Source organism: Seriola aureovittata, chromosome 21, assembly GCF_021018895.1.
Source record: "Seriola aureovittata isolate HTS-2021-v1 ecotype China chromosome 21, ASM2101889v1, whole genome shotgun sequence".
NCBI classification, from domain to species: domain Eukaryota; kingdom Metazoa; phylum Chordata; class Actinopteri; order Carangiformes; family Carangidae; genus Seriola; species Seriola aureovittata.
Window position 1 is genome coordinate 15,744,865 of NC_079384.1, and position 23,289 is coordinate 15,768,153.

The window sequence follows — 23,289 nt, forward strand, 5'->3', positions numbered from 1 at the left end:
TTTGTACCTTGTTAGCTTTTGATACCTTTAGCCTAGCTTAGTGCCACGGCTGGACGCAGGTGGAAGCAGTTAGCTTAGCCCTGCCGAAGACGCTTTCCAACAACTCCTAGTTGTATCTTCTGTATTTAACATGGGTAGAAATGTGGAATTTGATTTGCTACTGACCAAGAGCAGCTAGGCGAGAGCTAAACAGGTGAGTTAGTCTTGGATGTTTCGGTGGAGCGTAAGATAACAGGCTAGTTAACAAGGTAACAAGTTAACAAGGCTAGTACGACTGGCGCTCCAACTAAGCTCCTGCTCTCATGCTAAACTAGCTTAACTAAACACAGCACTTTTCAATTGCAGCTTTATTATTATCCTGAAAGAGAACTGGTTTACAAGTCCCAGGAAAACACTAATGACCATGAGCAGCAACAGTCAATAGTGAGGTTAAAATATAAAATATATAAAACATACAGTGTAAAAATTAGAAATAAAACTACAAAATGATTTTATGAGCTTGCTGACCACCTAGACCAGGTTCCTGGAGCATGTTTCTTTACTTTTACTTTACTAACTGCACAGATGACGTTCATATTGATCGTCTCATCTTTCTCTGAGTAAGTCAGCTAACAGGTGTACTTCTTAGTATGCAGTATTTCTTATCTGTCTGCATACCTGTGCCAAGTGCAAGTAATATATCAGAACAAAGTATTCAGACCTTCATCAGGGCAGATCTTCATAATATTATTATTATTAATAATGATAATAATAAGAATACTTGCATTGGCCCTTATTGTGCAGAGTCCTCCCCTCTCCAGTTTTTGTTTTAAAGAAATACATACAGAGAAGTGCAATTTGCTACCTGACTCTTTGTTAAAAAGGTCAACATCAGTTTAATATCTGTGTTTAGTGTTTAAAGTGTGAAGACTTGCCTCTTCTCAATATTTCACCCCCCCCCCCCTTCTCATATGTTTCAAAATCAAAATAAATAGTAAAAATCCTCATATTTTACCTCTCTTTTTGTCTTTGCAGCACTTCATCCTTGAGGACACGCCCATCTAACAGTAATATTCATCTGTGCACCATATGTGATCATATCCAATGTAAGTATCAAGAGGGAGAAATGCTGTGAGCTGCTTAAAATGCTCAACCAGTGTCATACAAAGAATCAATCAATTTATGGCTAATATTATTAAATAAAGATTTGCTTATTATCTCAATATTTATCAAATCCTGCATGTCTTATGTATACTGTATTTCTTATGGGAACGTGTGTCTCATCCTTTTACAAGGCTGAGAATCAGTGTTACCTGATCACAGCCTTGGTAAAGGGCAAAATGCCTCTCATCACTTTGCCAATGTTGTTTGCTCAAGGTCCCCAGCTCCCAGCACTTGACATTACATCAGGATATGGCAGTGAAGGATGAAAAGATGCCTCTTAGTTTGGACTCGACTCCCTCCAGGGCCGAGCAGGAAACCACAGGAATGATGTGCTGAGGTGAACGACACTCAGAAACACTTGTGTGTTTGTTTATTTTATTTGTGTGAGAAAAATTGTGTTTTTAAGGTTGAGGTACTCTGGCCAGTTGGGACGTTACTTAGAAAAAGTAATCCATTACTAATCACTCTTCCAAAATTGTAATGAAATTAGTTATGACTCATTCAGGAGGTTATTAATACTAATTTGTCTGAAAGATAGCGAGTCTACCGTAGACGTTGGTAATATTTTCTCCGCTACACAACCTGACACAGGTCTCTTTATCTCTCTCTGTGTCACTGTTGCACACCTTGTTGGAAACTGATTTATGCCTACAGTAAGAGAGGAGGCACCATTGTACATAACATTCCCACCTTGTTGTGAACATGTGTTTTGATCAAGTGCTTGGCAAGATATATATTGTGGAGTCGGTGAAAAATGGGAACCTAGATCATTTGTTCAATTGGCTAAAACAAGGTATGTTTATGTTTTCTTGTCTAGGATTTCTTGTATTCATGTGAACTACGGCTGATATGTCTCAGACGCAAAGGTTGACGCAAAGTGAGTTTATTTGTAGCACCTCTTAACAACAAAGCAATTCTAAATTCTTTACATACATGAAAGACAAGATGTAAAAACATATAAAAAGAGATAAATAGTGTTTAAAAGAGCAAACTAAAGACAAATGAGGAAAATAAAACAGTAGTATGACATTGTCACAAGTACAACAAACCTCATTGTGAGGAGGTTGGTGTCAAGAAACCATGTCACTCTGACAGGGAAAGATGATTTTTTAATCCTGTTACCTAGTCAGCAGACCATGACACAATATGTATCTATCTAAAAACATAATGATCCTAGCCATAGCAGTGGCAGATCAGAAAACAGTCATGAGAATAATTTTTGTAAAATTTCTGGACGGCACCTAACTTAACATCTTCCTGCTGATAGATCAGAAAATGCTCATATGGTTAATGTGGAAGGCAATGTGCATTTTTATCATTTAGTCTTAAGGACTTGTTGGAGTCCGACTGTCACCGCTTACATGTTACAGTGATATTATAATCTCTACTTCTCTGATTATCAAAGCATGTAATATTGGCCTCTGGATAAGTTTCATGGTGTATATTTCTACTTTTCAGAGGAGGAGCTGATCCCTTAGACAGTATATGATTTGAGCAAAGCTTAGTCACTGTTCGGCGGGCCAACTTAATGCTGAGTCATAAGAAAGGCATCCACAAGTTTTTCGGGCTTTAGATAAGCAGGAAAAATAGGAAAATTCCTCAAAAACATCTTCAGTGTTGGTTAAAGCAGATGGAACTATGTTGCACCTTTTTTCTCATAACCTCCAGTCTGAAATGATGATGGATGGATGGAGTTTGTAATTAGGTTTTCTTAAGCCCACTGTAGCACCCAGTTCAGCTTCTTAATCAATTACTCTGCTGTGATGTCTTTTGGGAAATTCATTCTGTTTTGAAAAGAGGAACGCCGGCTTCTGAGCATGTGCAGTAGATCTCTCGATGCTCCATTAGATCGAGCTCTCAGTCTGCTGAGTACTTCAGAATGGTTGAGAAGAAAAAAAGTGACCTCAGTACAAAAGAATGTAATGTGGTCTGTTCTCCCTCCCCTAACATCCAGCACGGGCAAAGAAGACTTCTCTTAACCTACTGTTTAGCAGAGGGAGTGTATACGACTTGAACCATTTAAATGGCCACATAGCCGCCTTCTTCTGCCTCCATACTTCTCTTCCTCCCTTATTTCCACCTCTGCTTTTCACGGGGAGGATGTGAGTATAGTTGCCACGTTAAAAGCTTTCTCTCTTTCCCTTTGTGATTGCTTAAGAAAACAAATGAAGTTGTTGCTGGCAAATACTTTTGTCTTTGTCACACACATTGATTCCTTACTCATTATTCTTCATATAACATGTATCTAAAGCTGCGCCTACATTTTGCTCAGATACACTTGTTGATGTTTTCAGACCCTCTCCAGTCTCAGCAGAGGCATTGGGAATGCCATGTCTTTCAGTCAAGTAAACATATTCTGATCACACATGCTGATAGCAGTTTTTAACTTCCGTTTGCCATGCCTTGCCTTCCTTTTTTTGATAGCTTGTGTATAACTGCTTGCAGTAGTGAGAGTTATCCTTGCCCATCTTGTTCCTCGCCTATTTTGCCTGTACCCTTTTGTGTTTTACAGCAATGGCTAAGTGGACACATTGAAAGAACAGAGCAAGCAAATAGATGAGAGAGACACAGAGAGAATGATAGAAATTTTTATCAAGTTGAAGTTAAATTTGTGACAGGTCTACAAAAATCAATCTCATTCTGACTGTTGTTGTGCTATTAGTGTCTCTGATTTTGCAATGTGGAGAGTCTACTGTGTGAAGGCCTCAGGAGAAGAAATGTCATGCATGATGAGGTATCCTGGTGCCAGCCACATGTTCAGAAACTACTGGTGCTGCCGGAGGAGGAGGAGTTAAGATTTATGCTTGCCTCCTGTGTCACCCTGAAAATGCAGGACTAACAGCTTTCAGATGTTGGTTGGGGAGGAAGTATGGAGGATGGTGGTGGTGGGGTTGGAGGAGTGTGTGCTTTGGATTGTGCTTTGCAAAATATACTAATGATCTATTCTAATGGTGGCATTTAGAATTTTATCATTCATAGCATGTAGACAATTGCAGCTGTGACAATCTTTCAGCCATATATTATATAATGTGTCAATTCCCTCTTGCTCTCAGAAATATTGATTAATCCATGTGTGGGGCTAGATTTAACACTTTTCATTTCATATATACTCTGGATGATTAGAAAAAAGTAGAAACACCTGCCTGATATAATGCATTACAAATCAGCGTCACTATAAAAATATCACACTTTTGTTGAGGCTACTGCTTCAGTTGCAAGTGTGTCGATACATTTATTTGATGTTTCTTGGCTGTACTACATTGTAGTTGTGTCGTTCTAATGTTAGCATGTGGAGGTTAATTGTTAACCTCCACATGCTAACATGGTCAGAATGACGAGGCTAGCATGCCGGTATAATGTGCTAGCATGCTAACGTTGGATAAATAGCACTTATCACAAAGCAAAACTGAGGTTGATGGAAGTGTCATTATTTTTGCAGGTGTTAAGCCAAAAAGCAATGTAATGGGCAAAATAAAATTTTTAATTCACTAGATGAAAAGTCAAGGGATCACTTAAGTTTTAACAATTCATCCTGAGGGAGACATGAGCGTCTGTACCTATTTTCATGGCAACCCATCAAATATTATGAACATGTTGTTTGTGGTTCTCTCAAAACCACAAATGTCAGCCTCATGTTGGTGCTAGAGTAGAAGTCAGGAGGATTCATCCTCTGGGAACCTTGAATGTCTGTACAAAGTTTTTCACCATGCATTTTGTAGATGTTGAGAAATTATACTAGATAAGCTAAGTTTGGCCTGCTGGTGGTGCTGGATGGAAGTCAGTGAATCACTTAAGTCAGTAGTGTTCATCCTCTGGGGACCTTGAATGTATGCATGAAATTTGATAAAAGGTCATGTAATAGTTGCTGAGATATTTCAAGCTGGACCAAAGTGGCGGACCAGCCAGACACTACCATCCCTACCATCCCTAGCCTAGAGCCACGCCACTAGCATGACTAAAGTGATCAATTGTGATGATGCATATTACTGCACCTTGCTGAAGACCCACATGTAAGGATATGTTAGCATTTCAAGGCTGAAGTGCATGGCGTAGTTGAGGAGATGAATGTCAAAACAGGCCCAGTTGTTACAATACATTGTGAATTATGTTAAATTACATACTTTTATCATTATATTACAAATTTATTCATGGTTATCTTTTCAAATCAGGGAGCACTTTTCTGTGTGCACTAATTATGTTCTGTTTCTATATATAAGTTAAGTGATAATGACTTGCTGACAGCTCACATGATGCCTCCTTCCATTATTCATCCTCAGTGACAGTAAGGGCTCGGGCCATACCCACTGAAGCCCTGCACTGTCATTAAAACACAGAACTATAATTTTTTTTTGCTTCTTTCTATGCACCTGCATATGCAGTTAGGTTGCATGGACACCTGGATAGTTCTGAAACCAGGTGAGCTTGGTGGTCAGCATACAGATTCTCCCATTTTACTGTACTGTGTGGCAACTGTTATTTGAACAGACCCTGCATTACCGGCTGCAGCTCTGCATTTAACTGCATCTATAAAAATGTCAAATAAAGACAAAACAGTCTCTCCTTTGGCACCTCAGTTTCCTGACATGGTCTGTCTCTCAGATAATAATTTGTAGTCATTCAGCTGTTCCTGGAATATTTGGTGTGGTGATCAGTTTGGACTAAATAAGATTTGTCTTTTAGTCTTTATTATGCTGCACTGGAAATTTTACTGTAGATTGATCTTCAACACCATAATGACTTGAAATAAGTCACAGAGGAGAGGAGAGTGAATATCACAGTGACTGAGTACCAAGCTTTTGGCATTGCACTGAGACTTGAGCTCAATAAACTCCCATCCTAAAATAAATGTAAAATTAGAGGGTTATGTAGTGGAGGAAAAAAAAAGGCCATTGGGCTTGGTTCTTGGCCCCCACGCACTCAGCCGATGTGCAGTTTTCTTTCCTGTCTCCTATTATTCCTGGTCTTCTGCCTGGATGAGTCAAGAGACGGAGAGAGTTGGAGTGAAAGAAGGAGGGAGAGAAGTAGAAGGGAGAGGTAAGACAGAGACAGACAGACAAAAAGGCAAGAGAAAGACAGAGAAGATGACAGGGAGAGGTGGAGGGAAAGGGACACACCGGCTGTACTGCCTCCTCCAGTGTTTAAAAAACAGGATTTGAATGACAGAGTACATGTAGAAAACTTGGGAGGTGTTCAAGTGCAGCCATTTTGTGAGAATTCTAGTTTCAAGTCCAGGTCCAGTCAATGAAATTTTGAGGCAAAATCGATCAGTTTCAATGGAATTGTCGTGATAATTGGATTCTTTGTCCTGAACTTTGAGTGCTGGAAAGTTGATAATAGAGAAAGCTTTGTAGCTTAGCTATTAGCCATGTTGGGCCAACAACTTTTACTTAACCATCCTCTGTTGGAGTATAAACCAATCCACAAAAGAGAAATGGTTTGCAGACAGGATTCAATGGCACAAATACGTCTTTTGAATAAATTGTGACCTTATTGTCCCATTGGTGACCAAGCTAACAAGATGGCTAACTTACTAGCTTGGAGACTATTTATCTCCCTTCAGTAACTCTTTACACAATACAGAGAAAATAAAAAGAAGCTTGGAGATCAATTGTGACTGAATCTGTTATGTGCTATAGTATATTCCTGACTTGCTAGCGTGTTAGTGTTGAGCGCATCAGCTACAGCAGTTTACCAATAAGCTCTGTGAGCTGTCAAGAGCGTTGACTCAAGTATCCTTGAAAGATCCAAGTTGGAAACTGTGGGCTTACAGACCTCATGACCTCGACCTTATAGTTGCTGTTGATATTAGCTGGGATCTTCATTGATCCACAGAGACTGGAAGTGCTTTAATGGGCTAGAAATAATAATTAAACAGAAACAGTTATTTAGTTCCTCACATAAACATAGATTTGTTCCAGTGGATATGATCTGATACAGGTACAGAGATACTCCCGAAATTTTTCCAAACACTGCAATCTGTTGCTCCTCTACCCTGTCCTCTGCATAATTTCTCTTCCAGCCACATTCTTGTAAGATGTGTTTAATGGCTGAGCCTTGAATGTGTCCAACAGTGACAAAACCAGATGTTTTTGGACGCTGGTGCTGCAACCTGAGCGAACATTGTCTCTGCAGCAGCCAACTACGTGATCGATATTCAAACTAAAACAAGTGTCTCGTTGGAAATGTTCCTCAGTGAAGACTAAAGTGCAATATTCAGTGTGTGCTGTTCACAGTTTTATAAAATTATCATCTCTTCTCCATCTTTTGAACGTGTCACATATGTTATCTTTTACTGTATCATAAAAAATGTATTTGGGAACCTCTGCCATCGTAAGCCTACATCAAAGACCAGCTTGTTTGTGTGAAGGAGAAAAGAGGCTTTTACATGACTGTTTATTAGAGTAAGCTGAGATTGATATGCAAGGGCCCTCACAGTAGCAAGTCCATGTTTAAAAGAGGCTGTTGCTGCCTTCATTATTTACTAAGTGAGAAGATCAAGGGCTTTTTATTCCAGGTGTTTCAGCACCCCTGGGTGTTTTACAATAGCTCTAGTGCCTGTGTTGTTTAACTAGGAGCCAGAAGCCAGTTTGTGGCCCTTGCAAAATGTACAGTAGGGGGCTGAGGGTCTCAAAGGCCCCTATTGAGGGCTAAATAGGGCTGCATTGTAATGTTTTATGGTAGTGGAAAATTAACATGGAAAATTGTCAAGCCTTTCTTCATTGTTGTTGCACAACTGTTCTTATACTGTATCCATGATGCTTAATGAGAAATGAGATACCTTCTCCGTATCAAAACTGTGGGATTAACAGAAATATGGGATGTTAAATGTGATGCATTTAATGATACATTTTTGGAATAACATATCATGAGGCCATTAAACCAAAACAATGAGCTAAAAGATGCTAAAACGCTATACACATAAGTGAAAGACAACGGCTGTGCTGTGATTTCTGTTATATTTACTTGTAAAATGATCACTGAGTCTGAGTTAGAAGCTGTCTGTCCTGTCCTGAAGTCAGCATAGACAGGTGGAGGAAAAGCCTGACTTCGTGCTGGCGGGGAAGTTGCTAGATTTGTTGCCTTTTTGAAAAACATCACGAAAGGGGTCTAAAAAGTTGGAAAAGCTAGTGAAAAAGGCACTAAATTGGCAACACTGTTTGTTCGCAATAACTAATTTTGAAACAGCAACGACCAATCAAGAAACTCCAACACATGGCTGACAATGGTGTAAAATTATCACTCAGTCAGTCAGCCACATACGCATTTATAAGTCTAGCCCCGCTGCTGCAGTCCAACCAAAAATATGGATTACTGCTGCTTTAAACAAGGCTGGCAAAAATGTATAATATATCAGTTACTTATTTTTTTTTTTATAACGGATTAATTGTTTCAGTAATTTTTCAAGTGAAAATACCAAACATTCAGTGGGTTCAGGTTCTCAAATGTGAGACTTTGCTGCTTTTTCTTCACTTTACATTGTTGTAAATTAAATATCTTTGGGTTTGGACTGTTGAGGAGTACAAAACAAAGCATTTGAAGACATAACTTAGGGTCTGGGAAACTGTGAGAGATGTTTTTCACAGTTTTTTTTCATTGTAATGAAAATAATTGTTCGTTGCAACCCTACTTTAATTAAATGCAAGAGTTAACTGACATCAATTTTTCAGCCTTAAACCAAAGGAGCAGCAATCTAAGTGAATATAAACTGACTTGCATTAAATCTAACTAGAATAATGTTTATGGTCTTTTCTATCTGAGACAAAAGTGTTGCTTGCCACGGGGCTTTTAGCAGTTTAAGCTAAGTCAGGATCAGACTCCCCAGTGGCAGGCTCCATAAAGCTGCCTGCTTCCCCTCAGCTAATGGGTAGCATACGGTAGGTAGAGGGGTAAGGGTACATAAGATGGGGTGGGTTTTATGCAGTTTCAAACAAGAGGAGATGTTGTGTTCTCAGTCAAACCATAGTTATGTAAACCCCTTACCCCCTGCCTGTCAGAAATCTGTAGAGGGAGGGGGCTGCAGTTCCATATGTGGAACACAGACAGCTGGTAATTAAGCTTTATGAGCTGCTGACATGACTGCATCCTCACAACCAGGTATATTGTGTTGCTACTTATTGTATAAGACAAACTCTGACAGTGAAAAGCAACTCTAGTTCAATATCTTCATATTGTGTCCCATCAAACCAGATGTAAGCACGAGGCGCTCAAGTCTAAACGCCTTCTGTCGGCGAAGACGTGAAATAACACAATTTATGTGACGCTGGCAGCTGATCACATGTGGGGGGAGGGGTGCCCTGACTCAACTGGACAACACCTTAAAGGCTGGATGCACACTGCAAGAATTTAACCAGATTTAGCTCCAGTCAGTGCCGGCCCACATGAAGCTGTACAATCTGGGTTAAGATTCCACGTCACAGCTCATGGCGATGGAGCACATGGGTATCACAGTTTTGACTTTAATGGCAAGTTTGGAACTTTCTACAAAGAAATCTGACTAAGACTGTTAAATTTTGATATTTTTTACTGAATTGGTTGTCTGTTCAACACAGCACCTAATATCTGAGCTATTGTGATAATTGGGGTTCATGCTAAAGTGAATTTCAGTTATGGAATGATTTTATTTGCAGGTTTTTTAGGTGTTACAGGTGTCAGGATATTGCGATAGCAACCTGCAGACATTGTTCTACATTGTAGTATAGCCTCAGTGTTTCAGATGGGACACAGACTTTGTGAGTGACTCTACAGAGGAAATACCAATGAAGACATAGAGAAAAGAAGAGAACAGACGCTCAGGGCCAAGCAGGTTAGGGATGGTAAGACGAAACAGCAGCAAAAGGTCTCCACGTCACATGTTTAACTGCAATAAGCACTGGTAGAGAGTTTAGGGCGAGTTTGAAAGTGGGAGGGGGCTAATGGATGCTCACACTCTGATTGGCTACAGCCGGTTGCCCATATTTAGATCAGTGTCATGTCCCTCCCTGGTTTGTGTTCAGCTGTGCTTTGGAATGAAAGGCAAGATGTCTGGTTGCTCTCTCGCTCCACATCACATCATGGAAACTCACTGAGAGCTCGTTCACTGGCTCTGAAACGCACCTTCCTCTGTCATTTATTAGCTCCCTCTCCCCTGGAAGGATTTAAATGTTGGAAGTTTTGAAACTGAAGTCCATGAAAGTTTTGCTCTTTTTTTCCTGGCTTGTGATCGGTGATGTAGATGGAAATCCTATCATTTATCTGTGAGGATCAATGTTCCCTTGTAGCCCCAGACAGTCAAACAGGGAGATGAAGTGTGGCTTATAGTGACAAAGTCTAGGGGTTACCAGTCTTAGCCTCTGTTTACACTGAAAACCATGAGTGCCCAATTGTGTATTTACAGACTCAGCCCCCTCTTTTCTCCATCTTTACTTTTGCTCTCCAGAGATCACTGCTTAATACAGATATGTTAAAATGCAATGAAACAACCAAGAACAGAGAGGCTCAGCATGGCTGGATGGCTCGTGTTTCCTGGCCACCACTGACCATCCATTAAACCTGACATTCTGTGTCATTGTGTTAGCTTCCCAAATTATCTTTTTTTTTTTTTTTTTGTTTCTTTTCTGTCCACGTTTGCAAGCAAAGAAGAAGAGGAGGTGCTCTTCTTTGCCTGACATAAAGTATCAACTTTTCAATTCCCAGGCCTGCCACATCAACAAAGGGAGTATACTTGGCCCAAGTGCAAAGAGGAGGAACAAAAACAGTGTCGAGACAAAAAATGTAAGAATCGACCACAGAGGGGGAGAAAAAAAAATTGAGGGAGGAGCAGTCCATTCTGGCAAAACTGAGCCTATTTTACCCTCTTACACCATTAACCTACACGTAGACCCAGTTTCTAGTGTTGATGCTGCTGCTGTTATTGCATAAAATTATGGACATAAAGCTGCAGTATTGAAATGAATGAATCTGAAAAGATGATATGAAATACGCTCTTTGCTACGTGATGATGACAACGTCTTTTGATGAAGGAAAATTTTTGTGAGGGAAGGTCTGAGCAGAATGATTCATCTTTGCAGTACAGCAAATTTCTGACTTCATTTAAAACAGATGGTCTTAGTTAAAGCACATTGTCTAGCTCAATTTGAAGGTCCTGTAATAGAATATAATCTGCTGACTACAAAAATTTTAATATTTCTGTATATGTACAGGATAGGCACCTGCGTCCAGTGTAGGAGACTCCTTAGATGTTAGATGAAAGATGGGTATATCATCTTAAGGCTATCAACTGGGCACCTCCCCGTGTCAGAATCATAGCCAGTGTGCGACTAGCAGCAGTTGCAGAGGTGAGACTTTTCATTAAGTTTAATGGTTATACTTAACCTGATAATCACAGAGCCCGCCCACATTTAAGACAGGATCCACAGCTTCCTGCCCCTTCAAACTTTTCTGAATCTAATGACGGCGCTTAAGCTGCAGAGCCACCTGGGTCATTGTTTGTTTTAGCAGCAAAATTCACCTTTAGGATTCCTCTTTTTTAAAATTATATTTTCTCAAAAACAGAAAAACATGTGCATAATGAATAGGGAGTAATCTACATGTTATTTTAGAGGTAGATAAATGACATGGGTCCACCCCTATGCTAAAAGCGTGTGATGCTACACAGATGATAGATGTTAACCCCTGAGGTTATGGAGGATTAAAACCTCCGGAGCTGGACTCCTCTCAGCCCACTACCTCTCCCTCCACATGTCCAGACACTCAACAGTCTGCATTCCTACTCCAAACTGTTTTCCTGGAGCTCAGCCGCCTAACAAGACACCATTACCAAACGCAATCTGCTTTCCCTATCATGTGCAATAGAAAAAAAAAAAGTGATGTAGTTTAATAGCATCTGTTGTCCACTTTTATATTCTCACCTTGCAGCTTGCGGTTGACAACCATAAAAGCAAACATTAAGAATCAGTTTGATTGTTTATGTCTCATCTGTTTCTCTGCATCTGCCACATCTTCACTCTCAACCTCTACAGACACATTTTGCTCTTTCTCTCTCTCTCTCTTTCTCTCTCTATTTCTTTCTCTCCTTCTCTCTCTCTCTCTCTCTCTCTCTCTCTCTCCCTCTCTCTTTCCTTTAATGTTTGTCTTGTCTCTACCTGTCTTGTGCATTGCTGAAGTTCTTCATTTCTCTTCGCCCATGCCCCACCACCACACCCCACACACCCCACGCTTCCCCTTAAACATCCCTCAGCAGTGGGAGGGAGAGAAGCACCCAGTCTTAAAAAGAGCGTAACCACCCTGGGGCGACACGAGAGTTCACAAGGTAGGAGTGCAGACCGTGTGTCAGACTCCACCTTCTCCCACCCGCTAAACCCAGCCCCGGTCCCACCCAGCCTCTCCTCGCCTTCCCCATAGAGAAGTTTTCTACATACAGTTTGTCTTTCGACTGTCAAATTCATGGAGGCTGTTATTGTTTATGCAAAGTAGACGCAGCTTTAGTTGTAGAGACTGTTGCTCCTTGTGCAGTATAGCTTTTGTGTCTTGTGCAGAGGTTTTTACTGTTTAGTTCACAGCAGTAAAGTTTAAGAAAAGATTATAGCCCTGAGATACTCCTCCCACTGTAAGCCAGGATTGCTTTTGTTCCAAATTTTCCGAAACCTTTTTGTTCCATATTGATGAAATCTGATATCACAATTTGTGGGAAGACTCTTTCTTTTTTTTTCATGTCCAAAACACAGGTAACATACTCTTAAGTGAAAAGAAGGATGACAGTAACAGAGTACAGCTTGGCTAAATGAGCGGAAAGGAGACATCTTTTTGTTCTGTCCCTGCACATGAGTTTAATTCTTAAAGCATCTGGAATCACTTAAAGCTGTACTGCTGGCTGCTTTGTGCTCAGCTCTGCGCTGTGACTTCAGCCTCAGAAACTGAGCCTTAAGGAGGAAAAATGAAAACAGCTATGAAAAACAGTCTCAAGGATAAAACGTTTTTTGGTTGTTTCGTCACCAGGGCTGCCACGATATCAGATTTTCACTACACGATTGTTTTGGGCAAAAGAATTCATGATAGCGATATTATTGCGATATCTATAGGAAATTTGATTTATTGTGTGTTTTATCCCAAATGAATTGGGCTCGAATACGAATATAGGGAGGTGGAGAGAGAGTCTGTGACTATAACTGTAGATAAGTGTACGAAAAGAACAATTACACTTAATAGAAAAGGGCAACCACATGAAGTGATAGACAAAAGATCCACACGGTCTAACATCTGCCATCACCATACTACCATATGTGCATATATCGCGACAACTCAGTCATGGATGAAAGCGTCTGTATATGCTGTCACATACTTTTTTCAGTCAAATGGAAATTTTCACATGGCAATTATCTGCCATGCCAATTTCATCTTAATTACAACAGACCAAATAGCTCAAAAATTAATCCAGTGATTGATCCCAATGATCCCAACACTCAACTCAAACCAGATTACTGTAACAGATCAAATCCAGGCAGCTAATTTAACCCCTTACAAACATCATGTGCAAATGGTGTGTAAAAGCACATATTACATCTTTACTCATGTACCTGTGTGTTTTGGCTTGTAGGTGCTTCTGTGCTTCCTGAGACAGTTGCAGAACAGAGTTAAGACAGTGAAGCACCCAATAAAACTATGCAGAGACATTGTACATTGTACCAATGGCCAATAATCTCAATCACCTTTAATAAAGTTGTTGCTTTACTATCATGGTGGATGGTTTTTGTCCATGACTGAGCCCACGTTTGTGTCTAGACAGTCAGTTTTGTAAATTCGGTTTAAAATCTGTGAATGTTAAAGCCTAGAAGACATGCAATAGTTTGTCTATTGATAGAGGGCAATTGGCTCTTTTCTGCAGTGGCAAGTAACTATGTTTTACTCAAATACATGACTGCCATTTTGTGCAAAGTTACACTTTTACCCCTCTACATTACTGAGGAAAATATTGCACATTATACACAGTCCAGTGCTCAAAAAGAATGCATCACTTTAGATTAAATGTCCAAAGAGAACTTGCTCCATCATGACAAGAACACACTAATGCATTCACACCTTTACACTCTGGAAATATCACGTCTCTAGAATGAGAATTTCTTAATTTTGATATTAAATTATTTTTACAGATAATAGATCTATACCTATAGGATGTTTACTTGTAGTTGAGAAGTTTTATTCTGTGCTTTTGTTTAAGCTAAATATGTGAAGACTAAGGAATCCTAGCTCATGGTCCACTTTCTACCTTTTTACGGAGGTTTCAGCTTGTGCATCAGCTGATGATGTTTGCTAAGCGAGTCGAATTTGAGTTACAATTATACTGTCAAACTATTTTTTCCGACTTTATGAATGAACTTTGATTCTCATCCGGATTCTTGTTTCACCCACTGGTTCTTATTGTCATTCATAAACTCCTGTCACACCTATTGTGGTCAATAGTTTTAAGATAAACCTCAGTCTTTGTTTTGTGTGTGTGTGTGTGTGTGTGTGTGTGTAAAGAGGGAGAGAGAGTGATTCCTGCCTTCTCTGTATGTTGCTCCAGTTCCCTCAGGGCAGTACAAGCCTTAACAGGTAGGCTACCTCTTTTATATCACCTGTAGCTATGTGTATTCCACACACACACATACACACACACACACACACACACACACACACCACTCAGCTACCTATACAGTCTCTGTAACATGATCACTCCTCGGCTCTCAGATGGTTTCTTTGCATTTTGCTTAGTCTTCTTAGTTTAGGAGAGCTCTATTGTAGAAGCTTGTGGTTACTTGGCCTCTCTTGTAGATCTGCAACGATCAGTCAATTAATCGATTGACAGAAAATTTATCTGCCACTATTTGATAATTGATTAATAATAAGTCTTTTTAAAGAATTGCCAAGATTCTCTCTTCCAGCTACTCAAATTTTAATATTGTCAGGTTGCCTTAGACTTATAGTAAAAAATAGTAAACTGAGTAATTTTGGGTTTTTGACTGTTGGCCAGATAAAACAAGACATCTGAGGATGTCACTGTGGGCTTCAGAGACTGCAATGGCCATTCTTCACTTTTTTTCAGACATGTTATAGACAAAACAACTAATCTATCGATCAAGAAAACACTTAACATTATTTGCTACCGTGCTTTTTTGGCACTCTCTTATGCTGTTGTGCTATGTGGAAATAAAAAAAAAAAAAACTAAGTAGCTCAAGAATCAAGAAAAAAACTGTGGCAAAGGGCTTCACATTTTCCAGTTATAATACAAAGAAAAACGCCATCAAATGCAGAAAAGTATGAAAATCTAAAATGCCAAATATGTGCAAAAATATAGGCACTCATTTGACTGAGGGACATAAAGCAGGCTCAGACTGGCAGCTTTCTCTGTAGAAAAAAACTCTCAGACCAGAAGGCTAAAGGTGGAGTCTCTCATTGTGGTCTGAGGGATGTCTTTGTTTGTGGCACAGTAGTTTCACTGGGACAGTTTAATCACACTCAGACTGCTGGAAGACCAGACATTTGAGTTCAGAGAGGATGAATCACCAAGCCAGAACATCTCGTCAGTAACAATAACCTCCAGTCTTTCCTCATTCTTTATCTCACGTTCAGGACAGAGCTGAAAATGGCTGCTTTAAAATGTTGACAGTCCTTTAGGAAAACGTTGTATTATCAGGTATAATGAAGAGAATGATGACACTTCCCTATATTTTCCACCTGGATCCTTTCAGATGTTGTCTAAACTGAAAGGTCATTCTGCCACCATGGTCTCAGAGTAAAAACATATAGGTACGACCCCTCTGGGATCATCACACTGTGAGGCCTTGCCCTCAGACCTGGAGCCAGTGAGCAGAGGCCAGAGAAAACAGCCCCTCCCTATGGGAGAGCAAAGCCTGCACTTGAGATTTCACAGGAGATCAGGACCAAAGAATTAGTGTCAGTCAGCTGGAGACCGGAGCTGAGAGGCAACAGATGACATCCTAGACCGTGCCCGCGTGTTTGTTTCTCTCAGAGGAAATACTAGTGATAAAGTGGGAAAAGTGGGAAATCCAGTGATCATGGGACGATATATCCTGTTCACAAGTTTAGTTAACTCAGGAAATTTTGACATCATGTTCACAAAGTATCAAATAAGTAAAGGATATTAAGAATCCATGAAGAAATTGAGTATGCCACCTTCTGGCCAAATGTTTCTCATATCTGTGTTAAGTGGAAAAGTAAATAGTCAGTTTGCAAAGATCAAGGCCTAAGCGTGTCTCTGCAAACTGTGTAACACTTTGCAAAATGTGGAAAAAGCATGCGGTAAAACCGGGCTTGAGGAGACATCTTGAACAGTTAACCAGAGTAAAGAGGATGCACAGAAAATGAGCTTCTTTTGTTGTGGTTAATCATGTTAAGTCATGTTTATTTTTAGTCTGTATAGCGTTTAACACTTTCTATCCATAAGTCTTGATTCGGATAAGGCCAAACGCCACATGAAAACTACAGTATACTTTCTGTATCCACGTCATGTGTTGAGGAGTCATCTCCCTGTGAGTGTTGGCTGGGATCGCACCCACAGAAGAGCCCCCTCTAGTGCATACTGCCTCCTTCATTAGGCTCACCCCAACTTCACAACCTGGCACAACATGTAAACACAGAGCAGATGACGAATGCGGATGCGTTTCTGTGATGAGGATTACTCAGTGGAGGGTGGGCTCATTTGATGGGGAAAGAGGAGGTGGTGGTGGTGGTGGTGGGTGGGAGAAACTTCAAGACGAATCGTTGAAATGTGACACTCTGGGTCATGTCTGAAGCATCCGCTGGAAGGAGGAGCCTCAGTCACATAGTGCAGATGGGTGTGAAAGAGCAAAGAGATTAACTCTTTCATTCAAGCACAGGGTCATTATTATTAGTATTAACGTGGGTTTCTACCGCATTGAATTAAAGAGTGCATTCTTAACTCTAACAAACTCTTTCGTTATTAACAGCTTCTCCACTGTAATTATTTATTTGTAACATTCCCAAATTCTCAACCTGACAAGCACCTAACACTGCCAGTAGTGGATTAAAGCCAGAGATCCTTAGGACAGCTCTGAAACTCTGCAAACTATGATCACATAATAGAGTGTTGTGGTTTTGTGGTTTAGCAGGTAGTGATTACTTTTGTTTTCTCTACAGCGATGTGTCTCTCCCTCTCATTCACTTTGCTGCACTGCTTCAAATAGATGGATAGAAACGTGGAGGTTGCGTTCGGATCTTCTTGCCTTTGTTGGGATCCCTAAAGAAAATCTGGAGGTCAGCTGTTTGTTGTAGGTGGAGTGCACTTTCTCTATATTCATGATTCACAATGGAGCAGGAGCTTGACTGTAGCAGCAGACTGAGTGAATACTTATTATGGCTTGTATATGAGAAGACATGGTACTGCTTTACAAAGCTCTGAATGTTCTCCTTTTTCTGGGCCTCCCTATTCCTGCCTCCTGTCCTCTCCACTCTCCTCTCTCTCTCTCTCTCTCTCTCTCTCTCTCTCTCTCTCTCTCTCATCCAGACTCCAAAATGCAGCATAATTTACAATCAAATGTGCACAACAGCCACACAGGAAATATTAACCAGCTGAAAAGGGAAAGTAGAGGCCTGCCAGGACAGATTCTTTAGACACTTTTTATTCGATAGGCTGAGAAGAAGCGATGATAATATCACGATTGCTGTAGGATAGTAAATCCACAGAAAGTATCAACTATCAACTATCAACGAAGTGCTTCAAAATATGTGTGCAAGCATATTATGTTCAGCTTTCTCTGAACACAAGGGTGTGGTGAAGATGAGGAGCTCACTAGCATGTTGTTGATTTCACCTGGGAGCACAGAAACTACGGCTGCAACCAGCGATTATTTTCTTTATCATTTAGCCTGTCCATTATATTTTATAGTTAAAGCAGCTGTAATCTATATGTTTATAATAATAACGTATAAAATGACATAACTTATAAACACTTTATAAAATGAAGTGAAAACAGTGAAGGGATGGTTCATAGTGAATTAAATCCTGATTCTGCAGCTCTGCTCAGCTTTATGAAGCTTTATGGTGAGTTTCAAATCATCGTTTAGTCCGGCCCCCAATTTTAGTGCTCTTGTAGCATAGTTTTTAGCCACAGCAGGCTGCTGATTTCACCAGAGTATGTCATTTTTGTTTGAGAAACTGCTGTAACAGCTGATTATCAAGTATTTGGCTATTGTTTTTCTCTCTTTCGCTAATTGTTTCAGCTCAAACTGAAACTGTGGCATGTAACAATGAGGTGAGCAGAGAATGCAGAACTAACCTACACATAATGTACGACCGCTGGTCTGAGCTTTTAAGTATGCAGACATGTGGACTTGAGCAAAGCAGTTGTGTTTCAGATCATAGAAGAGAGAGGCGAGAACTGGGGAAGCTGCCATTTTCCTTGGATTTTCCATTTAGCTCACCAGAAAGTTGGCCCGAACCAGCAGCAGCAGCTCTCAGCAGACATTGGAGAATAGGTCTGTTATCTGTGCAGAGCCTGAAAACAGCTACAGGTCTATTTAGTGAAGAGGAACAGATCCTTTTTTTCTCTTTCCTGTGCAAACATAAATTTGTACATCTGCCTCAAGGGGAAATTTAAAGTCAGTTTGAAAGTTTTCACCTATCAAGGGCATCAAACATCACCAAATGATGGTAGTTAGTTAAGGGTGACCCTTACAAACAGCTTGTGGTGTTTTCTGCTCATCCTCGTAAGCCCAGTCTGATCCTGGGTGCTATCTTCAGACTGGGCCTTCCTCTCATCTGGGTCGTCTGAAACTTTCTTATGAGAGTCTTCAGATTGGTAGCAGCTGTTGCTGTTGGCTGGGTTCAAGCTGTGGGAGGCTGCAGCAGACCAGCAGGGAGGAGCTCCAACATCTGGAAAAGAGGGAAAGCTGGCGGAAAGGCAGAAGCGAGAGCCCAGCAACATGAGTACTCTCTGAGCCAATGCAGCCGCCGCGGTGTTAGCCACTTTACTGTTTGCTTTGTGTAAATAAAAGGTCTCAGGTGCCAGTGTTGTGGGGTTAGCATTGAACCACAGCCTCTGCAGCAATAAGTTCACTTAAAAGTGTGCATCTGTTTGGTAGCGAGTGTAAGGGAGAGTGGTTCGACACAGTCAAAAGAGTGGACTGCTGTTGTTGAGATCCGACCCTGTGGGCCTCTCCTGATGTAAGAGCATGTCTAAACATGTGGGAGCCGCCTGTTAGAGGAAAAAGGAGAAAGGGGGTTGAGGTGGTGCTTGAACAGGTCAAGAAAAACTTAGATTCCTCCTCAAATCTGCCTCTTTGGACTTGCTTTTCTATCAAAAACGTTGATGTCTTTCTGAGTAAAATGAGATTTTCTCTTCAGTTTCTGCTCTCTGTATTTACTGCAGTTTCATAGAACAACTTTTTGTCATTGATGAGATTAAATGTTTTAAAATCAGTCTACAAATGGCAAACACACGTGATGATGATTTTCTACGGCTAGTAATGCAACTGTTCCCTCTATTCAGTGATCATTAAGGAACTGAAACTACTATCACAAATTAGCAAGATGAATCACTATTTCTTTTAAAATAAATACAGTTACCACTTTTCAGTAAGACACAGTGTAAAAAGGGTTTATAAGTGGTAACATGACATTGCAAGAAGGAAGACAACAAATAAAACACAACTGTAAAAATAAATTTCACTAAAAGTTGCAAAAGGAGGCTAGACGACATAATCTTGCCAAGAAACAAACACAATAAATACCAGTATCATCATCAATGAAAATAAAACCATAAAACCTAAAAGAGCAAGTACCCACACACACTAGCTGTAGTCTGATGAGATGGATGATAATAAAAGTAATGGTTTATAGATAAGTAACAAGCTGTTAACGAGAACAATTTAGGTTGCCAGGTTGTGAGAAAAAAATCCATTGGTGAACACCCACATCTGGTATAAGGACTTTGTCTTTTTTATATATATGAATATTTAATTAAACAGTACGTAAGTCAATCATAATAGTAAGAAGGTTATTAACCTCACCACTTATGATGCAAGCACTAATGGAGGCAGACAGATGTATCTTCTACAACCTGAACCTCCAATCAGAATGTTGTTCTTACAAATATCTTTTTACTGATCTATAAAGTTTTGTTTAGTGAGTCATTAACCATTAATAACGTCATCACTCATATTTATAACACTTTATAAAGTATGCGCGCTAACATACTGCTGTTTATGCAGATGTATTATTATTATACCATGATGTTAACCATCATCCTCATAATTTAGCATTTTAGCATGCTAACATTTGCTAATTAAAGCTAAACACAAAGTTAAGTAGAGGATGATGAGATGAGAACAAATGAAAAGTTAGAAGATCATCAAAGTTACAATTCATCAGGTGGGGGGGGGGGGGGGGGGGCATGAATGGCTGAAGCAAATTTCATGGAAATCCATCCAATAGTTTTGTTTCGACATTTCCAATAGTTATTGAGATATTTCAGCTTGGACTAGAGTGGTGGAGTTATTAACCAACATGACCATCCCTATAGCCACGCCATGAGCATGGCTAAAAACGATGGGTTGATTTTATTCTTTACTCAAATGGTGGTTAACCTGAGTTTACGTGGATCTGTTTATAACTTTGTGAGTCAGTCAGAGCACAACGCAGGAAAGTAAGAGTTACTAAAGATGTCACGTTTATTTCTGGTGAAGTTGTGCACTTTATCATGCCATGGTAATTATATGTTATGGCCTGCTGAACTTCCAGCAAGGCAAAGTCAGTATAATTAACTTCTCTCCCTCCCAGTTCTCTCCTCATTCCTTAAACTTGCTTCCTTAAAGTTTGGCCTTTTTTATTCTCAAGTATTGAAAGAAAAAATGGTGAGAGTAGCGAACATGTTCACCAAGAGGCAGTGACTGTCAGAGCTTTCCCTGGGTTTGTGCAGCAGAGGGATGGAGGTTAACAGAGAGAGAGAGGTACTGGCATCCCACCGGCTGCCTGGACAGAAGGGGCATTCTTCTCTTCGGATCCCCCCGGTCGTCTCCAACAGGCCACAGTTTGTCAGCCAATCTGCCAACCGTTTACTGAGGAAATGTTCACTTAGTGCAGGAAGTCTGAGGTTTCCCCCCATACGTTTGATTTCAGAAGTTACCCAAACAACACTGGGGTTATAAGTCAGGTCAGAACAACATAGGTGGGAACTAATTCCAGGAGGGGGCTTTACAGTGTCACTTCACCAGTAAGTGATACGTAAATAATCACCCATTACATCTGATACTATAAGATGATCACTCTTGGAAGATTACTAATAGTTTATACATAATCATGATCATATCAATAAGTTTAGGCTTCTACTGATGTTTTTTAATAATAATGATTTCCTGTTTGCTGTCAGTAGTATTGTTAAAAGAGAGACAATTCATGAAAGTCATTACACACAGTTTATCATGTTTGTGTAATTTTTTACATTGTTATATACTGAAGTTCTCTGTCAGTTTTAACACCATTAAACCGAATTAAGCATTTTAATGCGTGTGAAAGTTTAATATGGTTTATTAAGTTTATTCGGGGGGGGGGGGGGGGGGGCAGCACAGTGCTGCAGTGGTTACAAAAAGTAAGTAAAAAGATATGCTCAACATTAAGAAAAAACATCTGTACATACAAAAACTTAAAAATCAAAGCATTTAGTTCTTTATATAACTATGCTAATGATAAAGCATTTGTTGATATTTCATAGTTTTAGATTAAGCTTACATAGCATAATACTGCAAAATTGTTGAAGATCATAATAGACCTAAATACAAATACAAAAAAATTGAGCAATAGTATTTTACATAGATCAGTAAATAAGATAATAAAAGTAAAGAAAAAGCTTTTTCCCAATGATTTATGTTTATGTGCACATGATCATAATAATAAAAAATCTGAAATCTTATTATATGTTATACATTATACCCAAGTAAACAGTAGGCTAAACATATCATCAGAGTTAAAGTGGGCAATTAAGTATAGAAAATGGTACAATTCATTTACTTCTAACTTCTGTATATAGGTACCTTCTCAAGGGCAACCTCAATGAGTGGTTCACCTTTTAATGAGTGAACCAGCCCTCTGTACTTTATTATGCTAGTTGCTTAAGACTAGACAGTGCAATCCACCATGAGGATGGCATGGCGGCTGTTGCAGCTTTGAAACAGTGTTCACGTAGTTAGATTACATCCTTTCAAGACAAAAGGGACATTGCATCTGTTCCTTCGAACTGTCAGTAAAAGGAACTATGAGCATAAATATGTGTAGACACAGTGGTGGTGTGTTCCTCTAAGTCTCCCCACAATAATCAAGGGTCCTTTTCCACCAGGTTTTTGCAGTTCCACTAATGTCCTGCAGGGGAAGTACAGAGCGTGCTCACTGCAGTTTCTTCTGAGCCAGCTGGGCCAGCTCTTTGGCTTTCCTCCTCTTCAGCTTCTTCTTGAGGAGGAGCAAGTCGATGTAGACAATGTGATCTAACACCGCAGACGCGCAGAGGAGTCCGCCGTGTAGAGCCCCTGCTATCCCACAGCTGAACACGTCTTGTCCTGGAACAGAGAGATACATACAAGTTGCTGGATGAGACGAGACTAGCTGGAGTCTGGACGCAGATTCTTGTCTGTGTTTCCATCTAGACTGTGATTTTCTTCACAAGCTTTAAAAATAATACAATTTCCTCTGCTTAGCGGCCTTCCTACAGTTATGTCTGAAGGTTTTTAACTCTGCCACTTAATTAAAAGCAAAAACTGGCTAGTTTAGTATGAAACATATCGCATTTCATAATGTTATGAACCTTCCCACCTTAAGTAAATCAATCCGAGGGCTTGCTGAGACATTTCTATGCCTGCGAAACCTTCAATTGCAAACCACAAAGGGCTGACTATGCTTAGAGAAAATTTTAACATAAAATCCTTTGACAATAGTTTGTGAAAATGTTCACACCTGAGATGTAGAGGTTTTTGACGGGGGTGTTGCACCTGTTCCTCGCCACAGCCTCAGCATGGAAACGGTCCAGGTTGTGCTCAGCAGAGTACATGGCTCCACGCTGGGCACCCAGGTAGTGTGTGTTGGTCAGCGGGGTTGCCACGTCCTGGAAAACCAGCTGGAAAGCAAGTCAACACAACGACAAATTGATCTTTTTGTTGTTGTTTTAT

The 23,289-nt window shown here is 40.1% G+C and overlaps 1 protein-coding gene and 1 long non-coding RNA gene across 5 annotated transcripts in view; one reads left to right on the forward strand and one right to left on the reverse strand.

Annotated features, from left to right (window-relative positions):
* Positions 1 to 23,289, forward strand: part of LOC130161994 (uncharacterized) — a 26,926-nt gene continuing 3,637 nt past the window's right edge. For all 4 annotated transcript variants that reach the window (XR_008826211.1, XR_008826210.1, XR_008826209.1 and 1 more), the window contains exons 1-3: positions 1 to 193; positions 1,015 to 1,085; positions 1,357 to 1,480. This is a non-coding gene — a long non-coding RNA (uncharacterized LOC130161994). The remainder of the gene's footprint in view (positions 194 to 1,014; positions 1,086 to 1,356; positions 1,481 to 23,289) is intronic.
* Positions 22,514 to 23,289, reverse strand: part of si:ch1073-13h15.3 (inactive all-trans-retinol 13,14-reductase) — a 6,127-nt gene continuing 5,351 nt past the window's right edge. Inside the window, exons 10-11 of the mRNA XM_056365408.1 lie at positions 23,078 to 23,237; positions 22,514 to 22,683 (exon numbers count right to left, since the gene is read on the reverse strand). Coding sequence (XP_056221383.1) covers positions 22,514 to 22,683; positions 23,078 to 23,237 — 330 coding nt within the window. The remainder of the gene's footprint in view (positions 22,684 to 23,077; positions 23,238 to 23,289) is intronic.